The sequence below is a fragment of the Musa acuminata genome, chromosome BXJ2-2 (genome assembly GCF_036884655.1).
Source record: "Musa acuminata AAA Group cultivar baxijiao chromosome BXJ2-2, Cavendish_Baxijiao_AAA, whole genome shotgun sequence".
Lineage (NCBI taxonomy): Eukaryota > Viridiplantae > Streptophyta > Magnoliopsida > Zingiberales > Musaceae > Musa > Musa acuminata.
The window spans coordinates 34,932,501-34,956,315 of record NC_088339.1 but is presented as its reverse complement, the minus strand read 5'-3'; the positions used below and the strand labels follow the sequence as shown (position 1 = coordinate 34,956,315).

Here is a 23,815-nt window from a genome sequence, read left to right as displayed (position 1 = left end):
TATGTGCGTGATCGTCCATTCGTGAATCAATAATCAAAGTCACTGCATAATCAATAATTTATACACTGATTTTTATCATATTCACTGCATTTCTCTGCATTTTCAATATGTTATATTTTTATCAATAACATATTCACTGCATTTCTCTCTCTAATACAAAATAAATATTTTTATCATGCGTAATTCGATAATTCCCGTTTCAAGTGACTCCGTTGTCACTGATTCTTCATCGGAAACCTCACCCCGGTGATCAAAGACTCTTTCGTTTCGCTCCTTGCTGCTATCTTTTAGTCTTTTTACCCATACCGGCGGTGTACATCAGCCTAAAGATAGAGAGAAACTGGATCCAAAGAGCCCAATCTAGCCCGGTGCGACATGGCTCTGGTCGGGCTAATTCAGAGGCCCATGGGACGGGCCTTGACAGCGGAGCCCAACGTTGACGGGCGTAGGAGTGGATTCAAGTTCGTCGAATCCGGTTACCTCTCGTAAGTTTAAGAACACAAAATATGAAAGATCTGACAACGAAAATATTTTTTTTCGGCCCCTTCATCGCGAAATGAGTATGCGGTATGCCTACCGACGGCGCTTGTACCCATCTTTCGCGGGTCGAAGGCAAAGAAAGAATTCGCTCCGCCCCGTCTCGGCCCACTCTTCTTTCTCCTGCTCTTATAGACAAACAAAAAAAGCCCACTCTTCTTTCTCCTGATCAGAATGGAAGTGATTGCAGCGTTGGCGAGATTTCTGTTGTAGATTCCAGTGAGAACACGTCGACTGAAGGATTGTAGGCCCAAAATATTTTTTTTGGGGCACTTTGTAGCCAAACCGATATACGGTAAGCACACATGAGGTCATTGTACCTTTTTTCTTTAAAATATATTTTTGACATTGATTTAATCGATGGAGCACAAGCTAAAAGCGGGGAGGACGGGAGACAGTGATGGGATGGGATGCGATGGGATTGGTCAAGGAAATGGGGGCGATAATATACGGAGGCAGCTTTTGATGTGACATATGTCGGTCGATCGGAAGTGTCTTTCCATCTCCTTGTCCTCCTCCTTGCTCACGAATCGACGACTTTCTCCCTCCTTGTCAATCCATTTTATTCTTCTTCTTCCTTCCTTCCTACTTTTCTTCGTCCTACTACCGTTCTTGTCCTCCGCTGTTCTTCTATCTTCGCCCTCCTTGCCAACCATTTTACCATCGTCTGCCCTTCGCTACGTCTTTCTCTTCTTCATGACGATGGGTCCAACCTCTTGTGTTGGAGACCGTGGGAATCGGGGTGGCCGGTCGAATAGTGCATAATGCATATAAGTAGATTCCGGTCACCGTGCATTGAACCTCGATGATCTGAAGCCAATACGAGTTTTTTGGGACGCTATGTGGTAAACGGGTACGCGGTAATTAGGGTAGACACCCACGTGTTTGTATCCCAACTTATTGGGTCGTTCTCATAACATAGGGCTCGGTGTCTTTTGGGCCGCTACCAGCTGGTCTGGCTCGGTATAGTGTGGTCAATCAACAACCCACCTACGAGTCCTCTAAATTTATATAGATATAAAAAGTGTTTTTATAAAAATTAAGGTCGATTTTCTTGGAAAATATTATGTATTTCTAAAATGGCACCCCCATTTTATTTTATTTTTTTTTCTAAATAATATCTCAAATTAAAAAAAAAAAACAAATGGCCCCTAAAGAAATTTTCTATTCGTCACAGTGTTTTGGTCACTTATAGTGTTTTTGGCATATTACAGGGCTTTAGCCACCGTAATAAAAAAATGATAAAGTCTACTTGAAAACAGAGTTATTGTTTGAGAAATAATAATAAAAGATATATACCTTTTAAAAAATACCCAAAAAATAATTAAAAAAAAATCCAAAAAATAAATATAAAAATTCAGGCACTTTTTTTTTATATAAAATAGCAAATTTAAAAGTAAGCTTCTGATTAAGCGTTGAAGATTTCTTTTCATAAACCAGTAATCTATTGGGCTCAACATTTACAGTGTTGTAGAGAGAGAGAGAGAGAGAGAGAGAGAGAGAGAGAGAGAGAGAGAGATGGACATTCGAGATGGTGAGGGTGACCAAATTTAGATCCACCGGCTGTTGACATGGGCCACCACACGCGCACGGCCGAAGACTAACCATTAAATGTGGCGTCGACAGCGCATCCAACCCGCACTCGATGCTCAAGAAGACGAAGCGCGTTGCTCGTGTTCATCCAGCCTGGGTTTTAATTAGCTTAACACCTCGATGGTGCGTGGTGTATGTCACTAGAACTGCTATGGCTCCGACTGACCAATCTCGAGCATCCAAAAGATCAAGTGGGCTTCGCCAAGATTTGATCCCTAGCTTGCGTGGGTTGTCGTACTACATCAAAGTTGCTAAGATAAAAAAAGTTTGCTGCATCGGATGTGATTCTTGCGCCGGATATATACAGCAGAGGCAACAACAACAGACTACGGAGGACGTTAACGGGTGGGTACATACGTACGTGCGAGGCTTGCTTATAATCAATCTTCTTTAGTTTTCTGTCTTCTTCGGTGCTTCGCAGACTTTTCCGGAACAGCGCTCGAGCCTGTTCGCCACTTTCCACTCGCTAGAGCCTGTTCGGCGTAGTTCACTGCAAAAAGGAAGCAAGAGAAAGAGATAAGGTGATCTGGCCTGGCCTTGCCCAATCACGACCGCTTACATGGTATAGTGCCTCCCACTATTCCTTGTTTTTGTTTTTTCTTTTTTTTTATCACTATCACTACGCCACTCTCTTCTTTTTAGGCGTGAGTGCTTCTTGGTGGCCTCAACTTTCCTTGGTTCGTGCGGTGCACCACCAGCATATGACCTCCACCATGTGTGCCACCTGCAAGCATTTTCTTCCATGGGAAGCAAACTTCTCGAGCTTTTTCCTTCCTTTACCAAAAAGTTGCGCATTCTTTCGTGTCGATCCCGCCTTGCCTTTCTTTCTTTTCTTTCGTGCGTCCAGATTGCGGACAGGCTGCCTGCGGGAACATGATTTACGTGTGAACTAAGCTAGCCCAGGAAATATTGTCGCAAGCTCCCAACCTTGTGCCTACCCCCTTACTACATCTCAAGGTACTGCAACGCATAATCCTCCTCCTCGCCTATACTTTGTCACCCGCCACAATCATTTCAATTGCCTCATGACATGTGACCGTGAGAGGATCAACATTAAGCCTACGTGCTTGGTTTGGACTGGTACCGAGGTTAGGCGATGGAAGCTCCAACTCAGTCTGACATGGGAAGCACTAACGCAGCCTGCTTTGGTTGATCGTACCCGAGGGCTTTCAGAATTGTATATTTCGCGAAACACAAGCTGACACCACCACATTGGCCAGGTGATGTCAGTTTCGATACTCGTAATCCGGTAGATAGTGTTTTCGAAGCATCCTCAAGAATTCCAATCATAAACTTGTTTGCTCTTCGAACAATATCCTCCTAAACAGTCGTATGTACCTAATTTCAGTCAGCTATTCAGGAGGAATCGAAGACTGACCCTTGCTTGACCAGGCTCTCTCAATCAATCTGTGACGAGCTAACGATGCATGCAACTTTGTTTTAATCTCTCTCTCTCTCCCTCTCTCTCTCGATCATGCCCATGTGAGCGACAATTACGAAGGACTTGCAAACACCGTAGATTCGTGTCAGTTTTCAACTCATCAGTTCGCATTACTAAGCAGACCGCGGGATGCGATCTCGTCCACCTCCTATCGCATCGATCTAATGCTGCACATTCCATGCTGCTTGTCTAGGGACTGATCAGCTGACGAGCACTGAGAGAGGGTGCATGTGCCAGGAATGAACAAGCGTAGTAGACCCTTCACAAACGAACAGGAATGTCCCTTCACAATCTATTCACAAAAAGAACAGGGATTAACGCTTCGAGCGCTTAATGGGTTTTGGGGCCGTACGCTCCCTTAGTCGTAATCTATTCAGAAGAGTGTCCCTTCACAAAAGAACAATGTTTTAAAAGAGAATGCCCATGCTTGGTCAAGTTAGAATCTTTCTCATCAACAAATGTACGTGGTGCCTTTGATTATATCAACCACTCAGCAAATTAAGGAGAGAGAAGTGCTAATCTGTTGGGTAGCGGCATAAAAGAGAAGGAAGCATGCATGGTGTCGTAGTAGTTTATGTTTTGCTCACATCTGCCTACCATCTATTCCGATCCTCAGGTGGCTGGCCAATATGGAAACCACTGCTTGCTTCCGATAAGATATCCTGATCCACTCTCACTAGTGATGGGCGAGAGTGGCCTTGTGGACCAATGTATCTCTGTGTTGGTGCATGTTCCCTCCCTCCCTCCCTCCTTCCTTTTGAGCGCTGCAAGGCCATGATCAGTCGGCCGGGTGGGAGGGGATGAACAAAAGTAAAGGAGCACTATACGAGTGGCCAAAATAATTGCCAAAGGACTGGATGAGGGACGCCACCATAAAACAACGTCAGGGTCCCCCACGTCGGTGCACCTAACTATACCATTAGGCTGGTTTGAGCTTATCGTACAAGGGTCCTACGGCCGGACTCCATATCCGGTGGCCTTAGAACCGAGAAGAGACAGTACAAAGGGCAACAAGTTACACGAAGACAAGGAATTAATTTATATCCCGGCCCGTAAGAAAAAATAAATATAAAACAAATTAACCGTCGATTCTTGGGGGATGCATTTAGAATTGATTCATTATAATTATCTAGATAATTATCATGTTCTAAATAGTTTTAAGCATGTTTCAAGAAGTGATCGATGATCTAGAATTTATAGGATGATTCCTATAAGTACCTCAATCATAAGTGACAGGGTGAAATAAGTTAGTTACCACTATGTCCTATAAATAGGACCATAGTTCATGAAGTAAGATAAACGTATAATACACTTGGAAATATCTTGTAAGTGTTCTATATCAATCATCTTATTTTAAATACTATATCGATTTTTTTGATCGAAAAAATTTCTTTTACTTCATCATAATATTCTATTTTTATCGTTTTCTTGCTACTCTATCCCCGGCATCGTCATGGCAGGGACGCACTGTAAAATCTTCTTTTGTGTTTCTTACGAGAGAGAGAGAGAGAGAGAGAGAGAGATGTGATCTTCACATCACAAGGGAGATGGGAGATCCAATGGGAACCTGCACTTGCGTGCACCTCATCACGTGCTGTAAACTGCATCGATTTGCAATCTTATATTGGCACTGCACCGCCGTACCGCCATGAGGCTGGAGCCGTCGGCACTGTTGTTCACATTCGGACATCATCATGCATATAGCGATGGAACCTGGAGGGATGAATATATAGTTTCCAGCGACACCCGATGGATTACAAGTTCACTCACTACCTGTTGTCCTCCTGCTCGCCACACAGCAAAAGGGATCGAACTTACCGCCCGCACCTCCCAGTAAACATCAGCAAGCTGGTTAAGGTCCCGTCGCCTTACGTACACCCCCGCAAGAGAACAGACGGTGAAGGGACCACCAACAAACGCTTCATGAGCTGTCGTAGAGTGAGAGATAACGTTCAGGGTGACGATACATACATGAAACTAGTTGGGACTCGGGAGTTGTGTATTAGTATCATCAAATTTCTACGTACGATAGTCGGAGTTGTTTTTTTCTTTTCTTCGCCCTCGCTTCTTCAACCCTCTCATACACAGAATGTGTTTTTAGTTATTTTGAGGTCATAACACTTGTCATTCCCTATTAATTGTATCGCACCAACCGACCACTTGATGGACCAACACGATCCCTGTCGAAACTCTAGTGTGCTCCCAATTCTCAGAATACGTGTTTTGTTTCATCGAAAAAGAAAAAGAAACTCCTTTTAATCTTAGTTTTTTGTTTCATCGATTCACACGCGTATTTTCTTTCTCCCATCAGTTGTATATATATACACGATGAAACGAATCAGTGTGGAGGCGGGGTGACGCATTTATGCCACACGAAGAGAAGTCTGTGCAAGGAGTCGTCCCAACGTCCGGCCAAATAAAATAATGGTCCTCCACCGTTTTTCTCCGTCAACCGGTTTTAGTTTATTAATATTTATTTTATTTCAGTGATGGTAATCGTCATATTCTTTTCCCTTTGCCGAGGGAATGGTAAAAGTCATATTCTATAATCACACTCGTTTTGAAGAGTGGAATCTCTTGAACTTGGCGTCGACAGTCGCTCGCTCTCACTGTCTCTCACTCTCTCTCTCTCTCTCTCTCTCCGTGCCGTGATCAAATCAGAAACCCAGTAGCTAGCAATAATAAAAGACAGGACCACGTAACCAGCTGTGTTAACAGCATTTATGGGGCATATTGGATTCTTAGCGATTTTATTTTTGTTTTTTTTTTTTTGAGGAAAACCTTTCGCGGTTCATTAATCAACTCAAACGCATCGAGGCATAGACGACTTATTGATTCTCAAGTTTCGGCAGGTAACTCGAAGACCTACCGATTGTCAAGCTTCAGCTGGTAACTAAGATGATGGTAAGATACGGTACAAATTAGAGGAGGAGGACCGGTCGGCAACTTGAGTTTACTATTTGTTTTTTTTTTCTCATCAGAGTTGGTTGGGTAAGATGCTAAAGAGGTTCATAGGGAGCCGAGAAAAGAAGTCCACTTTGGACTCCATGAACCAAAGAAAAATATAACATTAAGGGGAACCACGAGGACCGGAAACTAAACAAATCAAAAGATGAAGTGACCGGCGGCATGGTAACCGGAATTGGAGCTAGGACTGATTGCTTTCCTTTTCCCACCTATCAATAAATCATGATACATATGCACGAAAATGAAAGAGAGAGAGAGAGAGAGAGAGAGAGAGAGAGAGAGCGGTCTGCCATGGGTGGGGGTGGGGGTGGGGGTGGGGGTGGAGGGTTGGGGAAACCCACCTTAATTACTTCACCAGCGTGCTCCCACGTTACCATGCTCGAAAAGTTCTCCTTGTCAGAAGCCATTACCATGAGTTCCGAAGCGGACTCGGAGAGAAAGCGAGAGAGGCAGAGCGCGGGACCACACGAATGCCCAGGGAGGAAATGTTGTGGAGTTTTAGTAACTTTAGGTTTGTAAGCTTCGGAGTCGGTGCCCAGCGTTGTTGGTGGTGGTGTTGTGGTAGTGGGGTTGGAACTCCATGAGTAGCACAGCAGCTGGCTAGAGGTGTTTACTTGGGAGTGAGAGAGAGAGAGAGAGAGAGAGAGAGTTTGGTATCGCTGCGGAGAAAAAAACACCCAAGCCGTGGGGAGTTTTTTTCCTTCTTTTTTAATGCCCAGCGAGAGGGCCATATGATGATCATACAAGAAGAAGACAACCAAACCCATGTCCACAGATACAGACAGCTCTAGAAGAAGGATCGCAGCTCCAAAATTCCCCAGGCATGGCTTCTAGCTGCGCCAAACCTCACCTAATCATTTCCCTCTTCGTTGGCTGTCTCCTCCTTGCTTCTCCCGCTCGTCCCGCTGTCTCGCCGTCGGCGGCGGTCAATAGCACGACACTACCAGTGAAGCACAGCAGGATCAGCGCCCATCTGAAAAGGGTCAACAAGCCTGCCGTCAAGACGATCGAGGCATCCTTCCATCCTCTATCGTTTCCGCTCTCCCTCGTTTTGTTTGTCTTCTCCCTTTTCCTCTTCTTGAGGGATGTCGCCTGTTGTGCATGCAGAGTTCTGATGGTGATCTCATAGACTGCGTTCCGTCTCATCTCCAACCAGCATTTGATCACCCGAAGCTGCGGGACCACAAACCTTCGGTATGTGACATCTTCCGCATCGAAGCGCTCACTGATCAGGTGCTAAGGAGATGGTTTGATGCTATATCTACAGTGGTTGGTCGGTTGCAGGATCCACCCGAGAGGCCAGAAGGCTACAGCTTGAGCAGCACGGTGGATGCCAGCTTCCAGGCATGGACCATTTCCGGCGAGTCGTGTCCCGAAGGAACCGTGCCGATACGGAGAACGACACGGGAAGACATACTAAGAGCCAGCTCGGTTCAGAGATTTGGGAGGAAGCCTGCGGCGAGAAGGTTGCGCCGTGATTCGACGAGCACCGGGCATGAGGTAAACCTTCTGATCTTCTTCTTCTTCTTCTTCACCGAGGTTCCATTCACCAGTTATTATTATGACTGACTAGTTCGATCAGAATTAACTGTGTTTTTTGGGGGGTGGGGGGGGCGGCAGCAATCGCTTCGTCTTTGCACGGATCACAGGAAGTAACGATTTTTCTTTGTTTCCATCCCTCTGGGTTTCCAACCTGTATACCCCCAAAAAAAACACACACATTTTTATGGTCCAGTGTTCTTAGCTTAGCGACTAACAATAGGCACTCTTTTCCCAGTAACTCATGGATTCCTTTGCTGCACGGCCCCAAGTCTCGGACTGCTCTAGGAGTTATGCAGCAGTCCTTCCCGTCGTCCTGTAGGCCAACACTGCAATAAGTCCCGGAGTCCTTGATTCATGGATAGTAGTTGATGAAAATGAGGAAAATGCACACCAAACCATGCTCATGAAGAATAAGAAATGATCATCCTCCATGTGCATCTACAGCAGCAACCGGAGAAGGGGACCAAATCGAGGTGGAGGTGGCCTTTGACTGAACTAATAGTTAATTCATCGATTTCCGTGGTCATGTAATTAAAAGCCTTCGCTTGGCCGGACATGAGCGAAATCTCAAAGTGTCCAACCAAGTCCTATTGCTTGTTTCATTTATACCAGTCCATGAGAGAGTGAGAGACCCTTCATAAGCTTCCAAGCTATTGTTTCGTTTCTACCAGTCCATCGGAGACCCCTTCATAAGCTTCCAAGCTAACTTCGTCGTCTCTTCTGCGCACACTGACGTGGGTCATTAATATTGCCTCATGCTTGCTGCAGCATGCTGTTGGGTATATCATCGGCGATCAGTATTATGGTGCAAAAGCCAGCCTCAGCGTGTGGGCTCCGAGGGTAACAAGTGCGTCCGAGTTCAGCCTGTCGCAGATATGGGTGATCTCAGGCTCCTTTGGCAACGATCTTAACACCATCGAAGCCGGATGGCAGGTAACGACAAGTATACATGTTGCATTTGTTTATCTATGCCTGCCGACCCAGAGACGTTCCCCTGTTTTTAGAGAACACCTCTCCCCCACATCAGACTTGTTTATCTATGCCAACCTTTTCTTTGTATGATTTTGTATACATATATATGTATGTATATATGTATGTATGTATGCATGTATGTATACATATGTATGCATGTGAGTCGAGAGGTTTTGCACATTGACTAGCGGGAAGGTGAAAAAAGAAAGCAGATTCTATGCTCCGCATTATGTTTCTTTTTCTTCTTCATGAAAAGAAGTATATATTTCTTAGCTGAGCTTCCATATGACGAAAAATTTGCCACCCCTTTTTTGCCTGTTTCTTTTTGTGTCTTTCAAGGGATCGAGTCGTTTGGTAAGGCAGTCTACTTTTTCTTCAGGTCAGTCCTCAGCTCTACGGAGATAACAGGCCCAGATTTTTCACATATTGGACGGTGAGCACCACTGAACTTTATGGACGTGATCAGACGAGAAACATATTATTACTATGATGTTGTGCATGCCTATATACGAAGATGTTGACTAACAATTACCCATCATCTCTTGATGTATAGAGTGATGCGTATCAGGAGACCGGTTGCTACAATCTCTTGTGCTCAGGCTTTGTGCAGACGAACAATAAGATCGCCATCGGAGCAGCAATCTCGCCGACATCGGCGCTGAACGGTGGCCAATTTGACATCGATCTCCTCGTGTGGAAGGTGATTTCAGACGTCTTGTTTTGGATCTCGTCTCTCTAATCTTCCTTCCTAGGCTGCAAATAGTAACCAGAAAAAGGTATTATCTGTGGGGACACCATGATCAGGACCCAAAGCATGGACATTGGTGGCTGGAGTTGGGGTCGGGACTGCTGGTGGGGTACTGGCCATCCTTCTTATTCAGTCACCTGGCAGAGCACGCAAACATGGTGCAGTTCGGGGGAGAAATCGTGAACGCGCAGACATCCGGGTTTCACACATCAACCCAGATGGGCAGTGGCCATTTTGCAGGAGAAGGTTTCCGCAAAGCATCTTACTTCCGCAATCTGCAGCTTGTGGACTGGGATAACAGTTTGATCCCCTTGTCCAACCTCAGGCTCTTGGCCGACCATCCAAATTGTTACAGCATCCAAGGCGGGGTCAACGCCGTCTGGGGAAACTATTTCTACTATGGAGGGCCAGGGAGGAACGTGAGGTGTCCTTGAGAGAGAGAGAGATGAGAGATGAGAGATGAGAGATGAGAGAGAGAGAGCTTGCCTTGTTTCTTTCTTTTTCCGGAATTTTACAATTTTGGGTAGGTTACATCGGGCCATTCTTAGATTTTTTTTTTCCCCCTTTTGGCTGGGCATTTCAAGCAAAGAAAGGATCTCTGTCGCTCTCGCTCTCTATCGTACGACTTTTGAGGGCTCTGTAAATGCAAAGGTAAATATATATATTCTTTGATCGTGTCTTTGTCCAAAAAATGAAGTTAGTACATGCAGATTTGTGGTCCTCCCAAGCTACAATGTTACTACTGTTTCTGCCTGAGTTTTGCACAAGTTTGTAGAAGCACGCACAGCTCTACTTTTTTTGTGTCGATCAGAGAGCTGTCTCTGAAGTTGCATTAACGAAGAAAACAAAACACCCTATAAGAAAGTACAGAGGCCCATAACCATTGCCCAAAGTCGTCAAGCCACAGGAAACTTGACCGTGCATCAATCAGTTCAAGTGGTTACACAAAATCAAAACGATAAAATCGCACTTTATTACTCTCCTTTTGAGTCCCAACGACGCGTTCGTTGGTTACATTCGCCATCGACGCCAGGGGGAAGGGGGAGTACACCGACCGATACGGTGGACCAAATCGGTGACTTCACGAAAAGTCCAATTGGATGCACAACCAGTGAAAAGGGCCCAAACCTTGGCGTTCATATTCCGAATAAGCATATCCTGAATTAGGTGCAACTCTGGAATAAATTACTGCACCTGATAATGAATGGATTAAGCACAATATAAAAATGCCCTGATAATAAATTACTGCACCTGATAATGGATTGGGGACAACTGTCTCGCCCAAACTGTAACTCTGGAATATTAGCATCCCCATGATGAGTTCGATCCACACAGAATGTATACATGCAGTTATAACAGTCGATGAACTTGATTGAGGGAAACCAAATGAGCCATCACAAGAATAAGAATCTCGGAAGAACTCGTCTCCATCGAAAGATTAAAGGTCATCGGGTGTAAACTGAAGATGTTGGACACAGATGCTGTCAGACTTTAGCATTGGGCCACAGATAATAAGAATCTCGGAGGAGGCTACGAAGCATGCCGCAGGGAGTCGCTCCATCCCAAACCAGCACAGCCCTTGTTACCAACAGCACGCAGCGGCTCCAAAATACCTTTTCTGCTATTCCCTAGACCTTCTCCCTGAGTAATGTTCAAAGAGAGCAGCTTGAAGAAACACAAAATCAAAGACGAAGCACATCTACAGACCACACATGTCGAGAGAAAAATACATAAGTTCATTGTAAAAAATAAATATCATCCGTCAAGCATGGGCCAGTCGATTATGTTTTCTGACCTCAAGCAACCGGCTTATTATCATAGCGTACCCGAAAATAATTAATTAATTTCTCATTTTAGTTTGTTTCTTCTAAAAAGAATTTCTTTGGTTCTGCCCCTAGTGGACTTGGACATCAAGGCCAGCAACAGGCCAGCAGCAACCTGTTACTGCCTCCTGATCCACAATAATTAAAAAAAACTAAATTATAGATTCAACTTGGGTTATAAAGAACCATCATTCGATGACTTTAATTTTGGTTTAGGTCGACTATACACATATATCTCTAACATCATACATAAAAAATCAGCCAGCTAAATAACATTCATTCTACAATTACCACATACCTGATTTATATTACACTCGGAACTAAGCTACAGAATTATTTGAACATAGTTAAGATGAGTGGTAAAAAAACTGAAATTTGAACTTACATCATTCCACCCCATGTTTTCTAGAATTCTTCTGGCATAACTTCCACTTCCAAATGACATATTTATGGCTTCTGCAGCAGCATCTTCTGCACTGGAATATCGTGAAGGTGAGCTTGCTTCATCAAAAGATCTATTCTCAGTGTCCTTTTGTCCAGGACCTATACTGAAATCACCATATAACGTTCTCCTCGCAGCAGCTCTATCTTTATAAGTAAAATTTTGGTGCTGCAACACAACTTAAATATTAGCAAGCACCAAATATGCACTATAAGCTGAATGCTATAGCAATCAATATTCAATTATACCAGAACATAACCATATACAACACTCGGTGATTAGCTAGTCAACGTGATAAAACTCATGCACATTCCTGAAAAGGTTACCATACTACATGAAGAATTACATTTTCCGCAAACATGTTTTTAACATAGAAACACCTTTTTCTTGTGAGCTACAAAGTCAAAAGACAATTTAAGAAACATTGACATAATAACAAGATTTATTTCACCACATGTGCTGTTGATGTTAGTGCATACAAATAAATTTAAGAACAGCATGTTTCAAACATTCATAATCTTCCTAAGAAATCTTTAATACACATAATTTCATGCCCTAACTCACCAATGGATTTTATTGTTCTAGAGACACTGAATTTTAAACACAAATATAAAGACATTTGTCATTCAAATTTAACATCAATTGATGTCACTGATCCTAGTAAAAAAGAAACAAAATTGGTGGATTTAGAATATACCTAAAAAGATAAAATAATGCTTATGTTGTATGAAATCAAACACCCATTGTGCAGTATCATACAGAACCGAAATGAACATAGAAGACAAGTACCTTCTCCAATGTGTTAGGAACTTTGTCAATCATAGAAGACGATACTTCACCAATGACTTCATTTGCAAGATAGGATTGGCATTTTGGATCCAATGTGTGAAACACAACACTCTGAAAATTGGCATACAAATCAGGAAAACCCCAATCCTTTGTGGGGTTGGAAGAATCAAATGTTGATATAGAAGCCAAGTATCTTCTGTTTGGGCTCCTCAACCGGTAAACCTTTCCTGGAAATAGGAGGGTGAAGGCAACAAACTATCTGATCAGCAATCCATAGACATATCTACAGAGAGAACAAATATAGAAAACAAAATATCTAAAGTTCAAACCAAAAAAACAACTCCAATATGAGTGGGTAATTCAGCTGGCTCCCACTGTGAGGGTCAAAATCTTTATTGCCCATGAGGTAATTAAGCTTCAAATGAAACACCCTTGTTGTTCAGCTGGCACAGCAAGCACATTTTGCAATATGGTGCACTAGAGAAATATGGTAACAAACATATGCCTTAAGCGTCTTTAGCTGTTTAATTACAGCTATCTTATAATTGTGATGATAGTAGTAGAACCTGAATAGGCAGCAATATCATATGTAATAAGCTGAAAAGGAACATATAAATCTAAAGACTGGATTCCATACAATACAGGCAAGAGTGTACATAAAAAAATTTATGCATAAGAAGTAATATTCAAATCATAGAAAAGGGAGGTCATTTGAGCAGGGAGATACTTCTAGATGGAGTCAACAATTTAGCATAAGCTGCATGTTCCAGTACTAACTCCAACAAAGAATTATATATCAAAAGAGTGAAAGAGATATACCTGAAGCAACATGCACCAGATCCAGATGAACCGCATCGATGGCAGCAGTTTTCACAAGACCACCAGCAGACACAGAAGGATGCAGCTTGTTAGAACATCTAACCGTCCTGCCAATCAGTTTGGAGACTATGTTGCTTTTCTTCACAGGTTTAGTAACCATCTCCCAGTCCCAAAGATCAACAACTGGAAAACACGGCATGCCCTCATCATCAGATCTAACTACTTGACCATATTGAGCCTGCCAGTTTTTCTCCTCTGATGACGCATCTGCATTGTGAATAAAATTTCAGAAAAAAAAACTTTGCTAAATGAAAAAGGCCATTCTATCAGGTTTACAATAATAACAAGAAAAAGGTTATTATGTTCCATGATCCAACTGCTGCAAAAAGTTTGTACTAACCTAAATAATGCCAGGAAACACAGCACACTAACTTAGAACCAGAACATAAACATAGTTTAAACATCATATTCTTCCATATCCCCTGATGACCACCCACCATATACTTGCCACAAATAATTGTCAAAATAATCGGAAAATTATATGAAGCTAGCTAATATAGTTTTCCATTACTGCCGACCTATCTTCTCTTCAATATTAAAAATTCTAATCAACAAATAATAAATGTTCATACTATAGCTCCCAGAGTGCTCTCCAGTTATATGAAAAAAATAATTGAAGTTATCTGGATCTGATCAATTAAATGCATACCATCTGTTTGCAGACAAGTTGATGAGACATCAGCATGGGCATTTCGGTTGGAACAACCAGACAAATAGAGATCAATCAGCGTTTCTTCTAACCTTCATCAAGCAATTAACATCAATAAGTTACAAAGCCCATGATAAGGAAAACAATTTTGCGATAAGAACATGATAAGCCATAACAATGGACAAAGCATACCATTCTGATGGTGGATATACCATCCCATCAGCTGTTGGGTTTTCTTCTACACCAGCTGAGAGCAAAAAGAACTAAATTAACATTTTTATCGAGTTTGAGATGCTATGCATGTGTTTATATTCCATATGATGGATCAACTTTGATCCAAAGACTGAAAGAGCACAAACTATAATGTCACGAATATCATTCACCTATAGCAACCCTGAATATGCAATTTTATCATGCAAAACAAAAAAAGCAATGTGCTACTTATGCACATATTATGTAGCCCGAAGCCTGGCCAAGATGTTACATACATCTTGTGTATAACCAGGAGAAAAAAATCACAAATTTTTGTTTATAAAGATGCAGAAATTTGCACTTGGATAGCACATACATGCCTTATCTTGAGTGGTCCAAGGGGAATCACATCTTGCATTTTCAAGAGCTTGAGTTTCCTTGCCGTTCTTCAGAAAAGAGGCAAAAAATACATGAGTGAGCATCAAAGAAATTAACACTTCTATGGTGACACAAGGAAGAAAATCTAATGGCAGAGTTGGAATATCTAATTGCATTGCAATGCTGAAGTATACTGGCACCAAACAGGTGACCAGGCAGACGTCAAATGGAATGTTAAAACTTAAAACTGATATCGTTCCTTCTCAAAGTTGTCTGAGACCAATAAAAAGACAACATGTTTACAAACTGACTCATTAATAATAAGAAATTACACAATATTTCTAAAATTTACCTCATCGCATGGCAGTGGAATGTATCTTCCATCTTCAAATGTGTAATAAAGACCATCTCTACTGCTATAGTACCATCCAGCACTGGGATCATGATAAAACCCACTACTGCAACAGAATGAACCGAAGAAACTTGAATACCGGCCAAGTGAAGATCGCTATAACAATTAGTCGAACATTTAAGCATAAAAGCAAAGCAAGATACTAAAATTTGCACTAAGGTTAAGAAAGTGAATGCACAGACTCATTTTATATCCTGAGCTAACACAAATGGCTAAAAAACTAGAACTGATAGTGTGATGGATGCAACTTTAAAACTTCGCCCATGTTTTATAATCATCAAAAATCTCCTAGGTATCTGTTCTAATGTTTCCCTGGTCAAATCATCTTCTTACTTCTCTTTCCTAATTTGGCTACCAAAGAACTACTGCACAAACTCTCCAAGGGCCTAAGTGAAAGCTGCAAACCGCACAGGAATGCCAACTTCAATGCATGAACTTAAAGATGTTTGCATTGTTTTAACAACGAGTCTCACACCTTTATGCTTTCTCTACCTCATCCTTGCTTCAACCACATCTAAATTTTAACACTTTTGTCGGTGCCAGGTTCCTTTTTTTTTTTTTTTTCCAACGAACTAGCAAAATTTTCTCAATATATTATCATTCTTGTGTACTATCTAAAAATTCCATAAACAAAACCAAAATGCGAAATAAAGAAGTGGAACCTATGTAAGCGAGAATTATTGCAGCGACTCAACAGTTACGAAACAAGAGGGAAAAAAGCCCAACATCATAGAAACAAATAGAGATGGGGAACCTGGCTTTCGTTGGAGCAAAACCCTAGAACGAAGGAAAAAAGGGGGGGCGGGGGGCGGGGGGGTGGGTAAGAGGAAAGAGAAGAAAAGGAAACCCTTCAACTGGCGATAACCGAGAGAATCCGGACCTGGCGTGGTAGTAAAGCTTCGAACCGTCGTCCCACACGAAGGATGAAGAGGCATGGGTTTGCCGATCTCTCTCGAACTCTCCACCGCAACCGTCGTCCTGCTCCGGCCCCGCCATCTTCTGGCGTCGGCCTTCTCGGATCGCCCACCGTTTTGATGTGTGGAAGAGGACAAGGACTCCCTCGCAGATCGGCGGTCCGGTGAAACGGAGCAGCTTATTACGAGGAACGAGCCTGCCGCCCAAGTTGCGGATACCCCTTTGGTTTCCCAACCGAGTTTGGAGTTTGGAGTTTGGAGTTTGGAGTTTGGAGTTTGGAGTTTGGGTTGGGTTGAGCCTCGTTTGTTGTCTATTGATGCGCATCAAGTCGACGTTGGGCTTGGCCCAGTATTGCCCGTTTTACATGCCAACCGGAGTCTTTGGGAACATTTGTATTTTAGATGTATAATATTTAGATTTTTTTTTTTGAATGAATGTATAGTTATGAAATATTTTAAATATTTAATAAATAATATATAAAAATTATATTTTAAATATGCATCGATGCAAGTATTGTTCGATACAATTATATTTTTAATATTTATTTAAAAGTAAATATATACTTTTATATTTAAATAAATAAATAAATGTATGTAATACTATAAAAATATTTTGTATGGCCTAGATATATAATAAATAAATATAGAATAGTATAAATGAACGTAGGTGGGCTTCATGCGTTGGCATGGTATAAGTTGTTGCTACCCCACCACGTCGGTGGGCTTCATGCGTCGTCGTCGTATAAGTTGGCATGCGTATGGTCACACGAAACGGAAGCAAGCCTATCTATGTAACAGCTGCAGCAACATGAATTGGAAAGAGAAAGAAAAGAAATCATAGGGCAGGGCGCTCGTGCTGTTCCGACTACCGGCGTGCATGTGCCGGGAGCAGACAAAAAAGTCTGCAGTCTCCAGAGTGCTGTGAGGACGGAAGGGAGACGATCGAGGAAGAAGTCAGGGCCCTCCGAGGAATACCCCTACCACTGTGATGGATGTGACCTCCCTCTCCCTCCCAGCGGCAAAAGCCCGCCAAAGAAGAAAACTCTCTCTTTCCTCAGAGACTCCAGTTTCGTTTCTTGACTTGCAAGTTTCCGATCTTGTCCACCGATACAACTAAAACAAGAACGGCCTCATGAATTTTGATCTGTCGTGTCAGCGTCGATACACAAAGATAGTATAAATCAGTGTGCGGCCGAGAAAAGAAGAATACTTTTTTATGTCTCTCTCCGTATAACAGAAATGACTTACGCGTTCACGTAATTATTCATTAATCTTTGTATCAGCTGCGAGCTTTCTGGGAGGGAGGGAGGGAGGGATGACCCTCTCGGATACTTGGCCTAATGGAGGTTATCATTGTAAAATGCGACCCAAGAGAAGTAAAGAGAAGGAGAGATTACAGCAGCCTAACATTCAATGATGAGCGTCACAATCTCAATCGAGCTTTAATGGACATCGTTACCAGCTATACCTACTTTAATAAAGCGCGCGTACATCGGTTCATGATCGTCCCACAATCACCGTATCCATTAGGTCGATCGATCCATCCTCTTAAGTAAATCTCTGAATTATATCTTGGAGATGTTGACGAAGAATGGAACTTAGTATTTGCTAAGAATATTAATTATATATATAGTCATTACATAAAAAGGAAAACATTCGACGAACCTATAGTTCCCCGAGCAACGATTTGTGCCTTGAATGCTCCTCCGGCCTCTTCCCACCTCGTCTGGATTTCGTCAGGATTGCAGATGCAGTTGCCGGTCAGCTAGCATTTCTCAATCTGTCTCTGGCTTTGCTTCTCCTCGAGAAGATCAACAAGTCTGTTCTTGCAAGGTGATGATAAAGCTTGATGCTGGAACTGACTTCATGGTTCCGGAAATTTGTGGCTGCTTTCACTCCAAGTGCAGCCTCCTGCACGCGCAGTTCTGAACCACACGGAATCACAGTTGAATACCCAGGCAGATTCTTCTTTGTAGATCATCGGTATCTTTTTCCTGCATGCTTCCTTGTCCTTTCTAAGACCGATGCATGATGACGATCTACTTTCCTTTCATGATATAATGATGGTGAGTAGGTGAGCGTGGAGTTATGATTTCTAAGAAGCAAACAGCACGCCTACTTCACCGAGTATACAGAACAGACTTCTCCGTTAAATATCGAAGATTGTTTACGAACAACAAGGAACAATTTAAACCACGGCACAACAAAAAAAAAAAAAAAAGGAAAAGAAAAAAGAGGTGTTGAACTGCCCCCGGCGTTGTTTGCCAACTTTTGCAAGTCAATAAAGCTAAAGACCTATCTTTCAAATCAACCGTCAACTTTGGAGGTCCATCTCGCACACATACACGGCACAGTATTCATGATAGGAACTCCTAGTGGAAGGTTAGCGATCACCGATTCGGCCCACAGATACATAACCGGTGGTTGAGAACCTAAAGAGTTTAATTGAATTCAGTCTAATTCCTCAATACATCATCAAATAATTGAATTCCCAATTTTTCTACTGCCAAAAGTTGCCAGCGCAGTGTGTTCCCACTTGTTCAAGTGTTGTTGGTTAATACCCTTTTTGTTTAAGATCGCTGGTTAGTTCTATTGCAGTCATCGTATGATATAGCAAACAGATGTTGTGTCCGCATGGGAAGACGGGGAGCTGAGAGAGAGACAGAGAGAGAGAGAGAGAGAGGAGAGATGCCTCTATGAATTTTGAACACTAATATATGGACTCCGTCGAGCATACTTGTTGCTGGAGGAATGTTAGTCTTGACCTTAGAGCAACTTTCGGACGTAACCATTGGTATCTATCTTTGTATGATATACATCACTGGTGCAACATGACCGATACCTAACAAGAATGCTTTTTCTTCGGATAAAGCCAAAACGCTCTCGTACAGTGCCAACAGTTCCAAGGCTATTCATTGCATGACGATGAATCAGACTGCCGGACAAACGTGCTACAGTCTCCGCGTTACATTGGCGAAGGTATGTGGTGGCTTTGCCTCCGACTTCATATTTTCAACCCCCACAAGTTCACATCCTTCTCATAAATGCCTCCTCCTCCTCCTTCTCAAATCTCCCTTTTTGTTTTTTTTTTTGCTTAATGACTCTACCTGTCAAATTTGCAGCCATTCTCGTAAGTAATCCAATTAATCGTTGTGATCATTATTAGATCACATGACGCACTGGTCGTGAAAAACTCAAAACATTTTGCCATCCATCGATCAGTGCCTTGGTAAGATTTTTCAACATGTCTGGATCAGCAAATGCAAGGTAGAACGATCGACCGACAAACAAGACGAGCTCTTGATTTATTGTCGTCGAGGGAAAAAGGAGGCACGGCCTATATGTTATGCCCCATAATCACAATTCAAAATCCTATTTCATTCATACTTGACAAAGGCACACACCAGACTCGTCGTGCACAACATGAATGAATCCTATGCGTGCGTAGCATAACATGACCGATCGACAAGAAAATGTTTCAGAAATGAGACCAAGCAATATATCATAAAATTCTTATGATAATCGAGAATGATTTTTACCATTACGAGGGATGTCACCTTTATCGTCCTTCATATGCTGAGATGGGGAACACAGTGTGATTCAACATGTGGGAACGATCCTCGGCTTCACTGCCAACTTCCCTCACCCGAAATCCAAAGCCGATCCAGCCATCTAATAATATTCGGAAGAAGATAACGGCTGCATTTACATATGTAGCAAGTTCCCTAACAAAGGTACGGCGGTGCCCTCTAATCATTGTGCATCGTGACATGGCCATAAATCCAATACATAATCAGGATCAAAAACCAACATATATATACTGCTATAGTTACCGTAAAGAGCTTAGGTTGGTTGCTTTGTGATCGTTTTGGAGTTCACATGCTGTGATCTGCATCGCCACAGGATTGCTGTTTTCATGATCTCCTGGAAAGTCGTTTCCAGACCACGGAGGAAGGCTGGGCAGTGCCAATGCAGGAGCCGGGCATAATGGACTTCCTCCATCAGTGCCAGTCCTCCTGCAGTACTCGATTCTTGGGTAGTCCATCATCGGCGACGCCATAGTTGGCGGAACGGTTAACCCCATGGGGATCTCGTTGCAGGCATAACGGAGGAGTTCGGCATTGGCAGCATCAAGCTCTTTCTGGAGCCTCTGGACCTGGCGTTGGAGCACGGAGATAGCGCCGACGCAGCCGTAGACGGGGTCCTTAACCCGGGCTTCCGCCTCGTAGGCCAGAGAGTTGACGGCGTCCTCCCGCTGGTGAGGGAGCAGCTCGTTGAGGAGCTTGGTCACGTTGCTGGCCCCAAATACCTTGTGGACATTGGCAAACTTCTGCGGCTCCTCCGGGGGAAAGTAGGGTTCAAAGATGCAGCCCGGCATGCACTTCCTCCTCAAGAACTTGCAGGCAGCACAAGGAGAGTTGGAGGAAGAACTTGATGATGCCATTACCCGACTGCATACACCGAGAACGGTATATACTTTTTTTCATTTACTTTTTTGGGGAAAAATCTGCTAGATTGATCTGATTTCAATCGATGGACGGCTGCTGGCCCCTCGAGGGCCTGCTCATGATGTTCAATATTAGGGATAGGGTTCGAGGAAGAATGATCGGAACCAATTTTTTTTTTCCATGTTGCAAGCTCTTCAGATCTCTAAAATCTAGTGGCAGCCTGAAGCATGCTGCTGATGTGAGTCAGCACACGGATCAGTATGGCCAGGGTTGTGCACTTCCTCTCATGATTGCGGTCATCATAAATATACTCAAATGACGATGAGACAATAGAAAAAGAAACGGTACAAACAAGTGAAATCCTAGATATGATAATCTCTCTGCATGCGTGTAGAAATCACTGTTGACGAACATAGAATAAAGCGAAGCGCAAGTATACCTCTCTGAGATCTGGCGGGGGATTTGCTCAGAGGAGTCAGTATCTTTTGCCCTCGGCTGAGCCCTCTTTCCAGCGGCAGAAGCAGAAGCAGATCTGATCAGTTTTTCCAGAATCCAAGCAACTGCAGTGACGAAATTACAAAAATGAGAGTTTTGAGACTTCTCCTATCGGCTGAGAGCAAATCAAAGGAAAAGCGTGGAGAGGCATAACCAAACCCTTAGCTGGAGAGAGAGAGAGAGAGAGAGAGAGAGAGAGAGAGAGAGGAAGGTGCAGCAAAAAGGAAGGCAAGGTGGAGGGAGAAAACCCAAGTATTTAGTGCGAGAAGAAGAATGTGGATGTGGTAAAGCTAATATACAAATACAAATGAGAAAAGACTGTAATTTATGTGAGCACATTCAAAAAGCGACCGTCGCACTACACACAGAGAATATCTTGTACTATACGCTTCTGATCCTTTGGTAGACTAAATTCTTTACACGATTTTTAGGCTCCCATCGAGCAAGGACTCCATGAGTCGTAGGCTATCTGCACTCGTAACTTATTGGTAATGTCAAATGATTTGAGAGCACAGTCCTCTGATATAAATTAAACAAAAACAAATCATCTGTAGTCAGCATTATTAAGAGACTAGACACGTGTGAGGGTCAAAGAAAGGAGGCAACCTGATGCAAAATTTAGTGGGACCAAAGGCATCTATCTATCTATACTTTACGATTAACCGTAAGCTTATCTACGAATAGCGTCTAAAATAATTTCCCTGTACAGATGTGATATATGTGATTCCTATGTTCTTTTCTGCAATCAAATTACAGGGCGAGTTACTGCTGTAGATATATCAAGCCGCATTTCTCTTTGTGGAGTCGCGTGCGGTTACACGATGGGACAGGAAAAACTAATCAAATAGAAATTAAATGTCTTTTCTTTGAAGTTCTTCGAGGAGAGTGGTATCGAGAGATTAAGGACACACTGCTTTCTGGATTTAGCCCGTGCATGCATGTTATACATCAACTCCTCCTTTCACTTTTCACTTGTCGTGTTAAACTGCATTACTGCAAAATATACTTAATACATAATATTCCAGTACAAACTATGTGTGCAGTATGCAAAATCAAATGACAGTCTGAGTTATTAGAAAGAAAGAAAACTTTATCAATTGAAGAACCCGTGAGTCTTGTAAAGCCGCTCGAACTATATCGGTGTAACCTAAATTATTTGGCGACACATATGGGAAGAGGATTTGCTTTCTTTCCGAATCATAGTAATTGTCGCGATGATATTTGGAGAACGTGAAACACCAGCACCAAGCACTCGTTTACGAGTTAAACACATCTCTGGTTCTCAACTCAATGAAAGCTACAACAGATTCTCTATAGATTGTAGAGGCCTCGTAGTTCTTCGCGGAGAGGTGTTTTGCGTTATGGGAGAGTGATCGATCGAACATCATTATGTATTTCATCAGGGTAGCGTTGTTTAGCTGTGTTTTCTATTTTGTATGAACTGCCGTCGATGTAGAGGTGAGGTGAGGTGAGGTCTTTAATTTGGTTTTCTGTTATCGGAGAGAGAATCAGGTTGTGTTAATCTTGATTGCTATCTTACACGTTTCAATAGTTACATGAGAAATACATAGAGGTCGACAGTCATAAAGATGGCAGTAAATGTGATGTAGATCATAAGATATATAGCTGTAGCTCTCTTATGTTAGTAGGAGGTTGTAGCACATCATGCGGATGCAAAAAAGGATGTATATATGGAGCGACAGTATCCATCATATTAGCATGAGAAATTAGGAGGTTTCGAGTCAGATTGATCATCTCAAGGGCAAAGAAAAGACCTGATGATCCCAACATCTTCCCTGGTGCAAGTGTCCCCCCTGATCCCTCGAGTTTTGAGCATTATGATGACCTTGTCCTCTACAGGCTTGATTGCCTCACCCACATTCTCGGTCTGAGACATAGGCTGGTGTAGTCATTGCACCTCGGTCGTAGGTCTCCGACGATGTCCGATGGATCGCTGTCCACCGGGTTCTGTTCGGCTGTTGGCCAAGCAAGCAAGCGTGTAGAGCAGCAGCCTTTCAAACTTTATATAGTTGCTGTCTTGTATGGATGCGTTGGTGCAACTAAAGGCCAACTTCTATACATCCAAACAATGGATCGGGACGCTGACAGCCAGGTTTCTGTGCGCTCGTTGATCGATCGCACATCCAAGAGACTGGATTATGGTTGCTTGTTTGGCCTAAGATAGGTCATGTCCAGTTTTACTACCACTCCACAGGCTGCGAAGAAGGGCATGCAACAACTGCATCTTCCACTTGAATCGGATCAGACATCGAGTATCGAGGAGTCTTCCACGAGCTGCGTAGTTTCCTGATCACGTTTTGGACGAAACACAAGGTTAAAGATAGGTTTTTTTTTTTTTTTTTTTGTTTTTGAGGGGTGGGGAGTGTCTAGAACATTATATTTGCACCTTGTATGCAAAAAATCCAAAGATTTAATTGAAGGAAGCACTGATGTGTTCGTTCAGCACATACAACTCTCGAGGAGTATTATACGTATTCAATTCCTAATCAAGTGGCATCGTTTCGTCCTGTCCGACGACGAGATTGAGAGTAAGTAAGACGATCGATCCATAAGCAGGTTTTACTTCCCACGAT

General features: G+C 42.8%; 3 protein-coding genes across 6 annotated transcripts; 1 reads left to right on the top strand and 2 right to left on the bottom strand.

Annotated features, from left to right (window-relative positions):
- Window positions 1-7,024: 7,024 nt before the first annotated feature.
- On the top strand, window positions 7,025-10,475 carry LOC135606321 (protein neprosin-like). The gene is made up of 7 exons (XM_065097376.1): window positions 7,025-7,550; window positions 7,646-7,732; window positions 7,823-8,038; window positions 8,849-9,013; window positions 9,432-9,485; window positions 9,606-9,752; window positions 9,857-10,475. The coding sequence occupies exons 1-7, from the start codon at window positions 7,362-7,364 to the stop codon at window positions 10,232-10,234; spliced, it is 1,236 nt and encodes a 411-aa protein (XP_064953448.1). The 5' UTR covers window positions 7,025-7,361; the 3' UTR covers window positions 10,235-10,475.
- Window positions 10,476-10,753: 278 nt separating this feature from the next.
- On the bottom strand, window positions 10,754-16,531 carry LOC135585088 (uncharacterized). Its single transcript, XM_065097374.1, has 10 exons — window positions 16,245-16,531; window positions 15,305-15,410; window positions 14,951-15,020; window positions 14,575-14,629; window positions 14,383-14,474; window positions 13,674-13,940; window positions 12,855-13,081; window positions 12,009-12,233; window positions 11,052-11,441; window positions 10,754-10,958 (listed from the first exon to the last, which is right to left on the bottom strand). The coding sequence occupies exons 1-9, from the start codon at window positions 16,358-16,360 to the stop codon at window positions 11,331-11,333; spliced, it is 1,269 nt and encodes a 422-aa protein (XP_064953446.1). The 5' UTR covers window positions 16,361-16,531; the 3' UTR covers window positions 10,754-10,958; window positions 11,052-11,330.
- Window positions 16,532-19,927: 3,396 nt separating this feature from the next.
- Window positions 19,928-21,499, bottom strand: LOC103976623 (LOB domain-containing protein 25). 4 transcript variants are annotated; one of them, XM_018822354.2, is made up of 3 exons: window positions 21,381-21,499; window positions 21,166-21,286; window positions 19,928-20,729 (listed from the first exon to the last, which is right to left on the bottom strand). In XM_018822354.2, the coding sequence occupies exon 3, from the start codon at window positions 20,720-20,722 to the stop codon at window positions 20,108-20,110; it is 615 nt and encodes a 204-aa protein (XP_018677899.2). In that variant the 5' UTR covers window positions 20,723-20,729; window positions 21,166-21,286; window positions 21,381-21,499; the 3' UTR covers window positions 19,928-20,107. The 4 variants fall into 4 exon arrangements, with proteins under 4 accessions (XP_018677899.2, XP_018677900.2, XP_018677897.2 ...); XM_018822355.2 differs by having other exon boundaries at window positions 21,376-21,482; XM_018822352.2 differs by having other exon boundaries at window positions 19,928-20,959; window positions 21,166-21,488.
- Window positions 21,500-23,815: the final 2,316 nt, after the last annotated feature.